The 16,422-nt window shown below is 45.6% G+C and overlaps 1 protein-coding gene across 1 annotated transcript in view; it reads left to right on the forward strand.

Annotated features, from left to right (window-relative positions):
• LOC117433004 (GRB2-related adaptor protein 2) overlaps nt 1-14,009 on the forward strand; it is a 20,064-nt gene extending 6,055 nt beyond the window's left edge. The window contains exons 3-8 of the mRNA XM_059019084.1: nt 2,156-2,247; nt 2,691-2,810; nt 5,307-5,472; nt 6,592-6,681; nt 8,280-8,381; nt 9,002-14,009. Of these exons, the coding sequence (XP_058875067.1) occupies nt 2,156-2,247; nt 2,691-2,810; nt 5,307-5,472; nt 6,592-6,681; nt 8,280-8,381; nt 9,002-9,181 (750 nt within the window). The 3' untranslated portion in view covers nt 9,182-14,009. The remainder of the gene's footprint in view (nt 1-2,155; nt 2,248-2,690; nt 2,811-5,306; nt 5,473-6,591; nt 6,682-8,279; nt 8,382-9,001) is intronic.
• Nucleotides 14,010-16,422: the final 2,413 nt, after the last annotated feature.

Genomic DNA, 16,422 nt, shown 5'->3' on the forward strand with positions numbered 1-16,422 from the left:
CTCTTTGATCTAATGCTTTACATATCCGCTCAGCAAATGACGTTTTCAAAAAACAAAAAATGTGTACATTATTATTATTATTATTATCATTATTAATAATGTATTTGTCAGACGCCTGCTTTTATCCCAGGCGACTCACATAGCTGTCACAGGGCAGTGCAGACAGAGTTACAATGCAAGCTTCATTGTAATTTAAAAACTACTGCTCCCAGCATCCCTCACCACCGCCGCAGGTGAAGAGGCATGCTGGGAGCTGTAGTCATAGCCAGGGCTGCACCGATACACTGTGCAACAAGAGCACAGCTCATCGCAGTGAGAGAACTACAGCTCCCAGCATCCCTCGCCACCGCCGCAGGTGAAGAGGCATGCTGGGAGCTGTAGTCCCATAGGGTTACAATGCAAGATTCATATTGAAACACAGTGCAAATCATAACACTGCTAGAATACAAGATGAAGGAGGAGGCAGCGAGGCAGGATCGCAGCGAGTTCTCTCTCCAGCGTCCGTTGAGGATCCAGTAACGCGACGCTGAGCTCAGGCAGGTCCAGAGCAGAGCAGGAGGGGCGGAGCAAGAGATCTACAAGCGCATTGATGTCATTTTGCCCGCAGCTGTACATGATGTATCGTAATAGAGGTCTGTATCGCTTGTGATACGAGACCACAGCATAAAGAACTACAGCTCCCAGCATGCCTCACCATTGCCGCGGGCGCAGAGGCATGCTGGGAGCCGTAGTCCTAGCCAGCAAGTTCATTCTACAGGGGGAACTACATATCATATGTTAACAAGGGAACATTATTCAGCAGCTTTCATTGGACTCTATGAAGCTGAGGGAGTTCATTCTATATAGAGGGGGTGGAATTCAATATGTTAACAAGGGAACATTATTCAGCAGCTTTCATTGGACTCTATGAAGCTGAGGGAGTTCATTCTATATAGAGGGGGTGGAATTCAATATGTTAACAAGGGAACATTATTCAGCAGCTTTCATTGGACTCTATGAAGCTGAATCAGTTAATTCTATATAGAGGGGGTGGAATTCAATATGTTAACAAGGGAACATTATTCAGCAGCTTTCATTGGACTCTATGAAGCTGAATCAGTTCATTCTATATAGAGGGGGTGGAATTCAATATGTTAACAAGGGAACATTATTCAGCAGCTTTCATTGGACTCTATGAAGCTGAGGGAGTTCATTCTATATAGAGGGGGTGGAATTCAATATGTTAACAAGGGAACATTATTCAGCAGCTTTCATTGGACTCTATGAAGCTGAGGGAGTTCATTCTATATAGAGGGGGTGGAATTCAATATGTTAACAAGGGAACATTATTCAGCAGCTTTCATTCCATTTTATGAAGCTAAACCAGTTTTTGTAAGCTTGTCTGTGTGTTTCTGTCCCCTTTCCTGTTTTGAATGAATCGCAGGTGTGGGTCTAGTCAAGTCATCAGATTAGACCGTCGCTGATTTCACAGTTTTGCGTGATTTTTCAGTGCCAGTGGTTTGATTTCATACCACAGAAGCCGTGGGCTGCTCTAGCAGATTCACACACGGCTGTGTGTGTGTGTGTGTGTGTGCGTGCGTGTGTCTGTGTGTGTGTGTGTGTGTGTGTGTGTGTGTGTGTGTGTGTGTGTGTGTGTGTATATAGAGGTGATAAGGCAGTTATGAAAGTGTAGATTTCGCCAGAGCTACATTGTATTCAAAATACCAGAACCTGTTTTTTTTAAAAAAGCTGAGCTCTTGGCTTTTCAGAATCTTAAAATAACACAAAATAGACGCTGCGCTATTTTGAGAGTGGCGACTATCAAGCTAAAATAACCCATTGTGACACTGCAGCGGCAACGCTAGCACGAGTATAGGGCAGCTGCAATGGGGTGAGGCTGGTAGAATGGGACCACAGTGTGCTAACTATACCCTCAATGATCTTCAATGGCAGACAGACAGACAGCGGCACTGCAATGGCTCTGTATTACACTGAGGGGCAATGGTAGCACAAGTATAGGGCAGCTACAATGGGGTGAGGCTTCAGTGTTTAAACTTGAAACGACTCACATGGCAGGAAAGCTGTCTTTGAACTCTTAAGGGTGTTGGAAGGGGGGGGGCAGTGGTGGGAGGGGTCTTGCGAGCTGTGTTTCTGATTGGCTGTGCTTCTCTTCCAGATTTTGGGGAATCAAGACGATTGGTTTAAGGCTGAGCTGCACGGACACGAAGGGTTTGTCCCCCGAAATTACATCGAGAGACGCACCCCTGGGTAAGTCTGTCTGTCTGTCTGTCTGTCCCATTCTACCAGCCTCGCCCCATTGTAGCTGCCCTATACTTGTGCTACCATTGCCCCTCAGTGTAATACAGAGCCATTGCAGTGCCGCTGTCTGTCTGTCTGCCATTGAAGATCATTGAGGGTATAGTTAGCACACTGTGGTCCCATTCTACCAGCCTCACCCCATTGTAGCTGCCCTATACTTGTGCTACCATTGCCCCTCAGTGTAATACAGAACCATTGCAGTGCCGCTGTCTGTCTGTCTGCCATTGAAGATCATTGAGGGTATAGTTAGCACACTGTGGTCCCATTCTACCAGCCTCACCCCATTGTAGCTGCCCTATACTTGTGCTACCATTGCCCCTCAGTGTAATACAGAGCCATTGCAGTGCCGCTGTCTGTCTGTCTGCTATTGAAGATCATGTTTTCTTCTCCAGCTGGTTTCACGAGAGCATCACCAGACAGGCGGCTGAGGAGATCCTGAAGGCCAGAGACGTGGGAGCCTTCGTGATTCGAGGCAGTCAGAGTTCACCTGGAGACTTCTCCATTTCAGTCAGGTGGGGTCGTTTTCACTAAGAACACAAAATACACCCGTCTGGGCGCGGGGGGGGGAGTCACACAGTCAGGGGAGCGCAGGGGTCCTCGAGAGTCTCCCCTGGTAAAGGCACGGCCGCGTGGTGTGCAGGGGGGAGTCACACAGTCAGGGGAGCGCAGGGGTCCCCGAGGGTCTCCCCTGGTAAAGGCACGGCCGCGTGGGGCGCAGGGGGGGAGTCACACAGTCAGGGGAGCGCAGGGGTCCCCGAGGGTCTCCCCTGGTAAAGGCACGGCCGTGTGGGGCGCAGGGGGGGAGTCACACAGTCAGGGGAGCGCAGGGGTCCCCGAGGGTCTCCCCTGGTAAAAGCTTCTGTTTATCATGATATATTGAGGCTTCATAAAAGCATCTAAAGGGCTAATAATTCCATCAAGGGTTTCTGTGACGTCATAAACTATGAGAGCGAAGGCGGAGCTTCTAAACTGTCACAGAACCCCGAGATGGAATTGTTTTCCTGTGACTCGCTGAAGAGGCCCGTCTGTTATTTTTTCTAATCCACGGATACCCTTGCGATGCTGATATTAAAGAAGACGAGGTTCAGCGGTACAGTTGGGTGGTTTTTGGTTTTTTTAAACGTCGTGTTTCAGCGCTGTACAGACGTTCTGTGTCGTTATCCGTTAGAGCTTCAGCTTGATTTGGACGATCTCCTTTACCTCGTTTTAATTTCCCGTTCCTCTCCGGTTTCTCTTGAGATATACGAATGCACCAGCTTGACATCATTTTAACGTATTCTCATCGTGTTGCTCATTAATGAACATTTCTGCTCTGTGGGTGTCGTCCAGCGATTGAAAACGAGACATTTTGTGTTTTGAATTGAAAGCAACGGTCTTGAAGAGTCGAAGGGGTCAAAGTTCAAGCATATTTTCCTCTAGAGGAAGTATCACTTTTTGACGTCACTCCTGTGGGATTATCCCTTCTTTCAAATAGCTCAGTATTATTTCTTATTTCTTAGCAGGCCCTTATCCAGGGCGACTTACAATTGTTACAAGATATCACATTATTTTTACATACAATTACCCATTTATACAGTTGGGTTTTTACTGGAGCAATCTAGGTAAAGTACCTTGCTCAAGGGTACAGCAGCAGTGTCCCCCACCTGGGATTGAACCCACGACCCTCCGGTCAAGAGTCCAGAGCCCTGACCACTACTCCACACTGCTGCCCAAATATAGCCTTCATCCATGTATAATATATATTTTGAACGCAGCTTGAATGAACTGATTTCTTCATACAGTTCTGCATCATCAGCCCTGGCTGTTCTCTTAACAGCTGGCACTAATTCAAGAATGTGGATAAATATTAACAGAGAGGTGAAGAAATCTCGCCCAAGCCTTTTAACTGAATTCCCCTTGGCTTTTCATTTCAAAGTCACCACCCTGTCGATGACATCATCCCCCCCCCGGGGACAGTCTGTGCTGTCGCCGTGGAGACGAGGACCGTGACGCAGATCACTAGCATGCGCAGAACAGCGTGGAGTAAGAATTAGCAAGTTTCCACGACAATGGGAGAAGCGCTTTCAACAAATAGATGGGGGAATGTGTGACCTGCACTGCCCCCCCTCTGCCGCGGTGGTGTTTCAAAGGAGGTGTGGTTTGTTCAGAGAGGAGGTGTGGTTTGATGGAGAGGAGGTGTGGTTTGATGGAGAGGAGGTGTGGCTTGATGGAGAGGAGGTGTGGCTTGTTCAGAGAGGAGGTGTGGTTTGTTCAGAGAGGAGGTGTGGTTTGTTCAGAGAGGAGGTGTGGTTTGATGGAGAGGAGGTGTGGTTTGTTCAGAGAGGAGGTGTGGTTTGTTCAGAGAGGAGGTGTGGTTTGATGGAGAGGAGGTGTGGTTTGATGGAGAGGAGGTGTGGTTTGATGGAGAGGAGGTGTGATTTGATGGAGAGGAGGTGTGGTTTTGTTGAGAGGAGGCGTGGTTTTGTTGAGAGGAGGCGCGGTTTGATGGAGAGGAGGCGCGGTTTGATGGAGAGGAGGCGCGGTTTGATGGAGAGGAGGCGCGGTTTGATGGAGAGGAGGCGTGGTTTGATGGAGAGGAGGTGTGGTTTGATGGAGAGGAGGTGTGGTTTGTTGGAGAGGAGGTGTGGTTTTGTGGAGAGGAGGTGTGGTTTTGTGGAGAGGAGGTGTGGTTTGTTCAGAGAGGAGGTGTGGTTTGTTCAGAGAGGAGGTGTGGTTTGTTCAGAGAGGAGGTGTGGTTTGTGATGGAGAGGAGGTGTGGTTTGATGGAGAGGAGGTGTGGTTTGTTCAGAGAGGAGGTCTGGTTTGTTCAGAGAGGAGGTGTGGTTTGATGGAGAGGAGGTGTGGTTTGTTCAGAGAGGAGGTCTGGTTTGTTCAGAGAGGAGGTGTGGTTTGATGGAGAGGAGGTGTGGTTTGTTCAGAGAGGGAGGTGTGGTTTCTGCTTTCGCTTTTCCAGTAAAAAGCCGCATTTGTGACGTCAAAAAAAACTCCCCCTTCTCTCCTCTCTCCAGACATGAAGTGGATGTGCAGCACTTCAAGGTCATGAAGGACGGCAAAGGCAGCTACTTCCTGTGGGCCGAGAAATTCCCTTCTTTAAACCAGCTGGTGGAGTTCTACAAGACGACGTCCATCTCCAAGCAGAAGCAGATATACTTACAGGACGGGACCAGGGAGGAGGTACTGACATCACAAACCACGACGGGACCCCCCCTCGGACATCCGCAGCAATCTGCACCTTTATTAGCATCTGTCCTTACCTGGCTATGAGCTGAATTCAGCTCACCTGGAGAATCCTAACAGCCGGGCCCCTCCCCTTCATTCACCCTGTTAATTACTTACTATTAATTACATGTGTGGGTCTAAAATATCTACAGAGAGGTGTGGTAAAGCACAGGGAAGCATTGTGAAGCACAGAGAGGTATGGTAAAGCACAGGGAAGCATTGTAAAGCACAGAGAGGTCTGGTAAAGCACAGGGAAGCATTGTAAACACAGAGAGGTCTGGTAAAGCATAGGGAAGCACTGTAAAGCACAGAGAGGTCTGGTAAAGCACAGGGAAGCATTGTAAAGCACAGAGAGGTCTGGTAAAGCATAGGGAAGCATTGTAAAGCACAGAGAGGTCTGGTAAAGCATAGGGAAGCATTGTAAAGCACTGAGAGGTGTGGTAAAGCATAGGGAAGCATTGTAAAGCATAGGGAAGCATTGTAACGCACTGAGAGGTCTGGTAAAGCATAGGGAAGCATTGTAAAGCACAGAGAGGTCTGGTAAAGCATAGGGAAGCATTGTAAAGCACAGAGGTCTGGTAAAGCATAGGGAAGCATTGTAAAGCACAGAGAGGTCTGGTAAAGCATAGGGAAGCATTGTAAAGCACAGAGAGGTGTGGTAAAGCATAGGGAAGCATTGTAAAGCGCAGAGAGGTCTGGTAAAGCATAGGGAAGCATTGTAAAGCGCAGAGAGGTCTGGTAAAGCATAGGGAAGCATTGTAAAGCACAGAGGTGTGGTAAAGCATAGGGAAGCATTGTAAAGCACAGAGAGGTCTGGTAAAGCATAGGGAAGCATTGTAAAGCACAGAGAGGTCTGGTAAAGCATAGGGAAGCATTGTAAAGCACAGAGAGGTCTGGTAAAGCACAGGGAAGCATTGTAAAGCACAGAGGTCTGGTAAAGCATAGGGAAGCATTGTAAGATCATTGAGGGTATAGTTAGCACACTGTGGTCCCATTCTACCAGCCTCACCCCATTATAGCTGCCCTATACTTGTGCCAACGTTGCCCCCTCAGTGTTTCTCTCTGTGTTCTCAGGGGAAGCGAGGGAGTTTGGAGGAGAGGTTTGGAGGTGCTCTGAATCCACCCACACAGAGACGGCAGTCCGAGATCCCCATCACACAGCAGGTACACACCCTCATCACAGCGAGGGGAATCCGACTCCCGCTGCACAGCAGTGTGATCCAGTCCTGGTTTCACTAGGAGTTTAATAATCAGACACACCTGAGCTTGTTAGCTAGACACACTGGGGGCTGATCAAGCTGGTAGCAGTAAAACCTGGAATGGATCACGCTGCTGTGCGATAGGAGTCTGATTCCCATCCCTGATCTCTCTGTCTAAATATCCCACAGTTCCCAGCAATATCCTGTAGCTCTCTTCACTATAAAATCAGCTACAAACCTCCTTCAACCAAAGTCTATCTACAGGGCTGGGAATCAGACTCCCGCTGCACAGCAGTGTGATCCAGTCCTGGTTTCACTAGGAGTTTAATAATCAGACACACCTGAGCTTGTTAGTTAGACACACTGGGGGCTGATCAAGCTGGTAGCAGTAAAACCTGGACTGGATCACACTGCTGTGCAATAGGAGTCTGATTCCCATCCCTGATCTTTCTGTCTAAATATCCCACAGTTCCCAGCAATATCCTGTAGCTCTCTTCACTATAAAATCAGCTACAAACCTCCTTCAACCAAAGTCTATCTACAGGGCTGGGAATCAGACTCCCGCTGCACAGCAGTGTGATCCAGTCCTGGTTTCACTAGGAGTTTAATAATCAGACACACCTGAGCTTGTTAGTTAGACACACTGGGGGCTGATCAAGCTGGTAGCAGTAAAACCTGGACTGGATCACACTGCTGTGCAATAGGAGTCTGATTCCCATCCCTGATCTTTCTGTCTAAATATCCCACAGTTCCCAGCAATATCCTGTAGCTCTCTTCACTATAAAATCAGCTACAAACCTCCTTCAACCAAAGTCTATCTACAGGGCTGGGAATCAGACTCCTGCTGCACAGCAGTGTGATCCAGTCCTGGTTTCACTAGGAGTTTAATAATAAGACACACCTGAGCTTGTTAGTTAGACACGCTGGGGGCTGATCAAGCTTGAATTGCTTCAGCCAAGCGGTTCTGAGTTTATCCCATATCGAGTTTGGATCATTTAAAAAATCTGCTTTTCCCCGCCTTTGAGAAGCTCGTCTGGAGAATCCTAACAGCCAGACAGCCTTTCTCGTTCCATAAGGGTCCTGTGATGACAGCTCTGCCAGCCCCGCCCACTCCCTCTCTGTCTGGGGATGAATTGCAGAGGGGGCGGGGCTAGCTGAAAAGGTTGTCACGTGATCTGAATGGAATGGGGAAGGCTGGCCGGGTTCGCCAGGCGAGAGCCAAGCAGCTCCAAAGGACAGGTGAAGGAAGATTTAAAAATGATGAGAAACAGACAACCAGCGAGAATGAATGAAGCAAAACACCAGGTGAAAAAAATGATCAGGAAAAACAACCGGGTGAGAAAAATAATCAATAAAAACAACCGGGTGAAAAAAAATACTCAATAAAAACAACTGGGTGAAAAAAAATACTCAATAAAAACAACCGCACACACACAGACACGGACACGCTGACACACTGACACTGACACAGACAAACACACTGACACACACTCACAAACATATACTGACACACAGACACGCACACACAAGTTCCCCTTTTCAGTGTTACTTTTTTCCCCTCAGATGAAGAGAGGCAGCCTGGAGGAGAGAGCCCAGAGTATGGGGGGCTTTGGGAATTCCAGTGGCTTGCCCCCCCCACCCAGACGACAGTCTGACCCCCCCCAGGTAAACAACAACAATAGACTGTCCGATAGAGTCTGTGAACTGGGAGCATTGTAAAGCACAGAGAGGTCTGGTAAAGCATAGGGAAGCATTGTAAAGCACAGAGAGGTCTGGTAAAGCATAGGGAAGCATTGTAAAGCACAGAGAGGTGTGGTAAAGCATAGGGAAGCATTGTAAAGCACAGAGAGGTCTGGTAAAGCATAGGGAAGCATTGTAAAGCACAGAGAGGTCTGGTAAAGCATAGGGAAGCATTGTAAAGCACAGAGAGGTCTGGTAAAGCATAGGGAAGCATTGTAAAGCACAGAGAGGTCTGGTAAAGCATAGGGAAGCATTGTAAAGCACAGAGAGGTCTGGTAAAGCATAGGGAAGCATTGTAAAGCACAGAGAGGTCTGGTAAAGCATAGGGAAGCATTTTAATGCTGCTTACAAAATCTCATTCTCTCTCTCTCCCTCCCCCTCCTTCTTTTCTCTATCTCTCTCTCCCTCTGCCCCCTCTCTCTCTCCTCTCTGTCTCTCTCTCTCTCCCCTGTCTCTCTCCCTCCTCCTCTCTCCTTCTTTTCTCTGGCCCCCCCCCCCACCTCTCTCCTCCTCTCTCTCTCTCCTCTCTGTCTCTCTCTCCTCAGAGCTCTGGAGGGGTGCGTGTCAGGGGTCTCTACGACTTCATAGCGGAGGAGAGCGACGAGCTGGGGTTCCGCGCTGGCGATGTCATCGAGGTGCTGGACCAATCGGACTCCGCCTGGTGGCGAGGTCGCCTGAGAGGCCAGACGGGGCTCTTCCCCTCCAATTACATCACTCCATTGTGACATCACCAGGGCCGGCCAGCCAATGACAGGGAACTGAGAATTACGCATCATTGTGTTTGAAAGCAGTAGAAGCGATTTTCATTAGTTTTCAATGGACTTCCATTCTTTAGAAGTGCGAAAAGAAACTTCATGGATTCAACGGCAAACGTTTCCACTAGAAGTCTCTCTCAGGGTCTTCAGTGTAAATTCAATGGCAAACGTTTCCACTAGAAGTCTCTCTCAGCGTCTTCAGTGTAAATTCAATGGCAAACGTTTCCACTAGAAGTCTCTCTCAGCGTCTTCAGTGTAAATTCAATGGCAAACGTTTCCACTAGAAGTCTTTCTCAGCGTCTTCAGTGTAAATTCAATGGCAAACGTTTCCTAGAAGTCTTTCTCAGCGTCTTCAGTGTAAATTCAATGGCAAACGTTTCCACTAGAAGTCTTTCTCAGCGTCTTCAGTGTAAATTCAATGGCAAACGTTTCCACTAGAAGTCTTTCTCAGCGTCTTCAGTGTAAATTCAATGGCAAACGTTTCCACTAGAAGTCTCTCTCAGCGTCTTCAGTGTAAATTCAATGGCAAACGTTTCCACTAGAAGTCTCTCTCAGCGTCTTCAGTGTAAATTCAATGGCAAACGTTTCTGCTAGAAGTCTCTCTCAGCGTCTTCAGTGTAAATTCAACAGCAAACGTTTCCACTAGAAGTCTCTGTCTTCAGTGTAGATTCAATGGTTTCTTCTGGTTTGTGGTTTGAATTGATGAAGTTTCTTTTTGGAATTTTTTGCAGCTCATAATAACGCTGACAGTGCTCTGGGGTTAAAGGTAGGGCCGCACTTCCCAGCTCACCTGGATGCTGAAATTGACCCCGCCCCCTTCAGCTACCATTAACCAATCAGCTGCTGCTTCCCCAATTGACTGACACGCTTTCAGCCAGTAACGTGACCCCTCCCCCTCCCGAGATAACACCACTGACCTCGGAAGTGCAAGTGACACAGACTTCCTGGAAGTGAAGGCACGCAAACTCGGAACTTCCTTTAACCCCCCCCCCCCCCCGACCCCCGGTGTCAATTTTAAAACGACAGGATTTTTGCTGTAACTGTGTGCTTCTTTAGAAACTCCACGCGTTTCAGAACTCTGCAGGACAAGGTGAAATTTTAATGGGATCGATTTTGTTCGCTGCCGTAACTTTTTCAACCCGTCGCGGTCCATTTATTCAGCGCCTGTCCGGGCGCGTCGGGTCCAGTTTATTTTCACACACGCTGTTAATTTTACACAAAAGTAATTTTATTCCCAGTAAAACAGGTTTAACCCTTTGCGGTCCATTTATTAATCGCGCGTCAGCCACGCCAGGTCTAATTTATTTTCACACGCGCAGTTAATTTTAGACGCGCTGTTTAAAAGTATTTTTTTTCACAGTCAAACGGGTTTAAAAGGCCCTGCATATCAACAAAGCACTCACTAGGCATCTCCAGCCCCGCCCCACCCTTTCGTTTGCTATAGCGTTCAGCTGTGTAAGAAATAAATAATAATAATAATAATAATAATAATAATAATAATAATAATAATAATAGTCGTACATACCGATCAGTCATCTCCTGATCACTCGTTTTATCACCAAACTCCTCAATAATGCGATCCAAGTCATTATTTTATTACTATAACATCTGAAAAAAGCTCTGCAAATGTCCGTGATAGTCTCAGTGCGCTGACGCACTCAGCCAGCTTGTTTATTATGGACGCCCATTATCTGATACCTGATGCCATGTATGACTATTCATGAAATACGCCTTTTTTTTTTTTTTTTTTTTTTTTTTTCCGGCTTGTCTCGGCTCCTGTCGCTCCCACTCGGCAATTGAATGGTTTTCTCGGCTTTATCCGGAGAAAAAACGACTAAACACCCGTTTATTGCGTTGCTATAATGATGTCGGACCCAGTCCGACAAAGGACCTGTGAGGAATAATTGCAATGTCGGACCCAGTCCGACAAAGGACCTGTGAGGAATAATTGCAATGTCGGACCCAGTCCGACAATGGACCACAAAGGGTTAAACGTCTCTACATGTCAACAGGACTCTCAGTACTGCCTCTCCAGCCCAGCTCCTCGCTCGCTGTATTTATCACATCCCTCTTCATAGTCGTGCATACCGATAAATCATCTCCTGATCGCTCGATTGATCACCAAACTCCTCGATAACGAGACCCGAGTCGTTATTTTATGACTAGAACATCTCAAAACGCTCTGAAAATGTCTGTGATATTCTTTGAGCGCTGGATGCAGAAGCAGCTATCTTGTTTGTTTGTGTCCATGTTGTCTCTGTGGTGCCGGGGCGATGTGTGTTGCTCAGATCCGCCCCCTTTTTTTTCGGCTTCTCTCGGCTCCTGTCGGTCTCGTTCGGCCATTGAATGGTTTTCTCGGCTTTTTCCAGAGGAAATAACGACTAGAGACCCGTGTTTGAGTTTACATCTTTTTGGTGTCGGATCGGACCGCAAAGGGTTAAACGGGAAGCTGAAATATCGGAATAAACTGATGTTGCGTTCTTGTTTAAATTCACTTTGAATTCGTTTCAATCATCCTGCTAATTTTTTTAAAAAAATGTTTTTATTATTATTATTATTATTATTATTACACCTGTGGCCTCCACAGAGCTCTCAACAATCCTGTCTCCACACACTGCCCCCTAGTGGATATAAAATAAGTTTGTCCTATGTTATATTTCTTGCATCCACTGGGGGGCAGTGTGTTGCAGGAAGTGGGGCCAGGTTGATAATGGTTCCACAGTGTGGTGTGCCTGATGTAGAGTTTAGATGTGATTCTGAGAGCTCTAATGAATTTAATTGTGTGTTATGCCGTGTATCTTCCACTAGGGGGCAGAGTGTTTCAGGTAAATGGTCACTGTACAGTTTAGACATGATTGAGAGCTCTAATGAAGATTTTAATTGTGGGTCGTGCTGTGTATCTTCCACTAGGGGGCAGAGTGATTCAGGTAAATGGTCACTACAGTTTAGACATGATTCTAAGAGCTCTAGTGAAGATTAATTGTGTGTTATGCCATGTATCTTCCAGTAGGGGGCAGAGTGTTGCTGGTTAATGGTCACTGTACAGTTTAGACATGATTGAGAGCTCTAATGAAGATTTTAATTGTGTGTTATGCCATGTATCTTCCAGTAGGGGGCAGAGTGTTTCAGTTAAATGGTCACTGTACAGTTTAGACATGATTGAGAGCTCTAATGAAGATTTTAATTGTCTGTTATGCAGTGTATCTTCCATTAGGGGGCAGAGTGTTTTGGGTTAATAGTCATTGTAGAGTGTTTACATCATTCTGAGAGCTCTAATGAATTTAATTGTGTGTTATGCCATGGGTCTTCCACTAGGGGTCAGAGTGTTAATGGTCAATGTTCAGTTTAGACATGATTCTGAGAGCTCTATTCAGACCACACGGTTTTATTTATATATATATTTTTAAATAAAGTCCCCAGGATTTATCAAGTTTCAAAACCTCAATTTTAATTAATTTTTTTTTTTTCCCAATCCATCTCCTTGCTGATCGACTGCGTTTCATTTCATCCTCAGTTGCTTCTGCTTGCCTGGAGACTCTTAATCGCCCTGCACTGAACTCCCCAAAGCTGTTAAAATCACACGGGCAGCCTTTCCAGCTAGCCCCGCCCACTCAGCACTCTACCCAAACAGAGAGAGGGGGCGGGGCTGGCAGAGCTGTCATCGCAGGATCTGATTGGAAGGAGGGAAGGCTGTCTGGCAGTTAGGATTATCCAGACAAACTCAAAGCAGCTCAAAGGCGGGTAAAACCAGGTTTTAAAAATGACCAGAACTCAATATTGGAGGAAAACAGAACCGTTCGGACTGACCGAAGCGAAACGGCATTAAACCAGTGAGGAGAGGGAAGGATGGAAATGAAGAGATTCAAATGATATGCGAGTCTGCTCCATAAAACTCGCTCAGCACTCGGACGAAACATTGCCTTTTTATAGATATAAATAAGCTACTACTGTATTTTTAAAATACTCTGCTTTGAAACGGTCGTCTGTGTGTGTGTGTGTGTGTGTATATATAATATGGTTTTGTAAGAATTGCTCAGAAGAGCCAATGTTTCATTTACTTTCAAAAGGGAAAGTGTGTTTGAAAAAAAAAAAAAACGAAGGCTGGGGGTGTTTATGGGGTGTGGATGCCATGGCAACCACACTCGCTTATTTCTATTGAAATCTATTTTTATATGCAATCCTTATGAAAAAGACCTGCTTTTTATATATATATATATATATATATATTGAAGATCATTGAGGGTATAGTGAGCACACTGTGGTCCCATTCTACCAGCCTCACCCCATTGTAGCTGCCCTATACTTGTGCTACCATTGCCCCTCAGTGTAATACAGAGCCATTGCAGTGCCGCTGTCTGTCTGCCTGCCATTGAAGATCATTGAGGGTATAGTTAGCACACTGTGGTCCCATTCTACCAGCCTCACCCCATTGTAGCTGCCCTATACTTGTGCTACCATTGCCCCTCAGTGTAATACAGAGCCATTGCAGTGCCGCTGTCTGTCTGTCTGCCATTGAAGATCATTGAGGGTATAGTCAGCACACTGTGGTCCCATTCTACCAGCCTCACCCCATTGTAGCTGCCCTATACTTGTGCTACCATTGCCCCTCAGTGTAATACAGAGCCATTGCAGTGCCGCTGTCTGTCTGTCTGTCTGTCTGTCAGTTTTTCCTCCAGATTAAATATTCTCTTTTTACAGTCCATTGCTTTTTTTGTACAATCAAACACAGACAAAACCAACTGAATGCTAAACTGTTTGTAATCATTGCATTTTTTTTAATAAAAATATATAAATATAACCTGAAGCTCTCAAGAATCCGTTCTGTTTTTCTTCTCTGTTTGTTGATCAGCTCTGAACTCCAGAAAGGGAAAGCACTCAAAAATAAAATGTTTCCGCTTTTAAATAAGAGATCATGTGCATGACGGTACGATATCTCTCTCTCTCTCACCTATGGGCAAAAGTTCTGTAGCCAAAATCACCCTGTAAAATGAACTTACTGGCTAGGACTACGGCTCCCAGCATGCCTCTGCACCCGCGGTAATGGTGATGCATGCTGGGAGCTGTAGTTCTTTATGGTGTGGTCTCGTATCACAAGCGATACAGACCTCTATTACGATACATCATGTACAGCTCTGGGCAAAAGTTTAGCAGCATCACCCTCTATATAGAATGAACTGATTCAGCTTCATAGAGTCCAGTGAAAGCTGCTGAATAATGTTCCCTTGTTAACATATTGAATTCCACCCCCTCTATATAGAATGAACTCCCTCAGCTTCATAGAGTCCAATGAAAGCTGCTGAATAATGTTCCCTTGTTAACATATTGAATTCCACCCCCTCTATATAGAATGAACTCCCTCAGCTTCATAGAGTCCAATGAAAGCTGCTGAATAATGTTCCCTTGTTAACATATTGAATTCCACCCCCTCTATATAGAATGAACTGATTCAGCTTCATAGAGTCCAATGAAAGCTGCTGAATAATGTTCCCTTGTTAACATATTGAATTCCACACCCTCTATATAGAATGAACTCCCTCAGCTTCATAGAGTCCAATGAAAGCTGCTGAATAATGTTCCCTTGTTAACATATTGAATTCCACCCCCTCTATATAGAATGAACTCCCTCAGCTTCATAGAGTCCAATGAAAGCTGCTGAATAATGTTCCCTTGTTAACATATTGAATTCCACCCCCTCTATATAGAATGAACTGATTCAGCTTCATAGAGTCCAATGAAAGCTGCTGAATAATGTTCCCTTGTTAACATATTGAATTCCACCCCCTCTATATAGAATGAACTCCCTCAGCTTCATAGAGTCCAATGAAAGCTGCTGAATAATGTTCCCTTGTTAACATATTGAATTCCACACCCAGCGCTTTGTAGTTTTCCAGATACTGAACAGAAAAACTGACATTGAAAAAAAAAATGTGACATTTCAGAAATCTAACATGAAATACTACTGGACTGTGATTATGTTAATAAAGTTTTTTTTTGTTTTTTTTTTTGAAATGTTGATCCTAAGATTCTAGGCGATGCAGAGCGTTCGGTCTCAGCTGTGCTCGTATTACACTAAATAACTTCGACAGAATATTCTTACGCCACAAAACCACGCACAACGACATCAAGAATAATCAGGGATTTGCAATTTATTTTAAACTATTACAATGACATTTAAAAACGACCTACTCGTATATATATAAAATTTCCCCAGCGGGCTGAATAACCAGTCGGACCGGCTGTCTGTTGCCATAACAACACGGCCCTGCCATAAATAACGACTGTTGAAGCCAGCTGGAAAGTACCGTGATATTTCATAGAAACCGAAACTGTACCGAAGAAGACATAATCTTTTAAAGGTGTACACACACTTTTTTTTGCATTTAAAAGTCGTTTTGCATTGTAGCTACCTTTTCATAAAACTTTTAAATGTGGCATTTCTGTGCTTTACAATGCTTCCCTATGCTTTACCAGACCTCTCTGTGCTTTACAATGCTTCCCTATGCTTTACCAGACCTCTCTGTGCTTTACAATGCTTCCCTATGCTTTATCATACCTCTCTGAGCTTCACAATGCTTCCCTATGCTTTACCAGACCTCTCTGTGCTTTACAATACTTCCCTATGCTTTACCAGACCTCTCTGTGCTTTACAATGCTTCCCTATGCTTTACCAGACCTCTCTGTGCTTTACAATGCTTCCCTATGCTTTACCAGACCTCTCTGTGATTTACAATGCTTCCCTATACTTTACCACACCTCTCTGTGCTTTACAATGCTTCCCTATGCTTTACCAGACCTCTCTGTGCTTTACAATGCTTCCCTATGCTTTACCAGACCTCTCTGTGCTTTACAATGCTTCCCTATGCTTTAGCAGACCTCTCTGTGCTTTACAATGCTTCCCTATGCTTTACCACACCTCTCTGTGCTTTACAATGCTTCCCTATGCTTTACCAGACCTCTCTGTGCTTTACAATGCTTCCCTATGCTTTACCAGACCTCTCTGTGCTTTACAATGCTTCCCTATGCTTTACCAGACCTCTCTGTGCTTTACAATGCTTCCCTATGCTTTACCAGACCTCTCTGTGCTTTACAATGCTTCCCTATGCTTTACCAGACCTCTCTGTGCTTTACAATGCTTCCCTATGCTTTACCAGACCTCTCTGTGCTTTACAATGCTTCCCTATGCTTTACCAGACCTCTCTGTGCTTTACAAT

Source organism: Acipenser ruthenus, unplaced genomic scaffold, assembly GCF_902713425.1.
Source record: "Acipenser ruthenus unplaced genomic scaffold, fAciRut3.2 maternal haplotype, whole genome shotgun sequence".
Taxonomy (NCBI): domain Eukaryota; kingdom Metazoa; phylum Chordata; class Actinopteri; order Acipenseriformes; family Acipenseridae; genus Acipenser; species Acipenser ruthenus.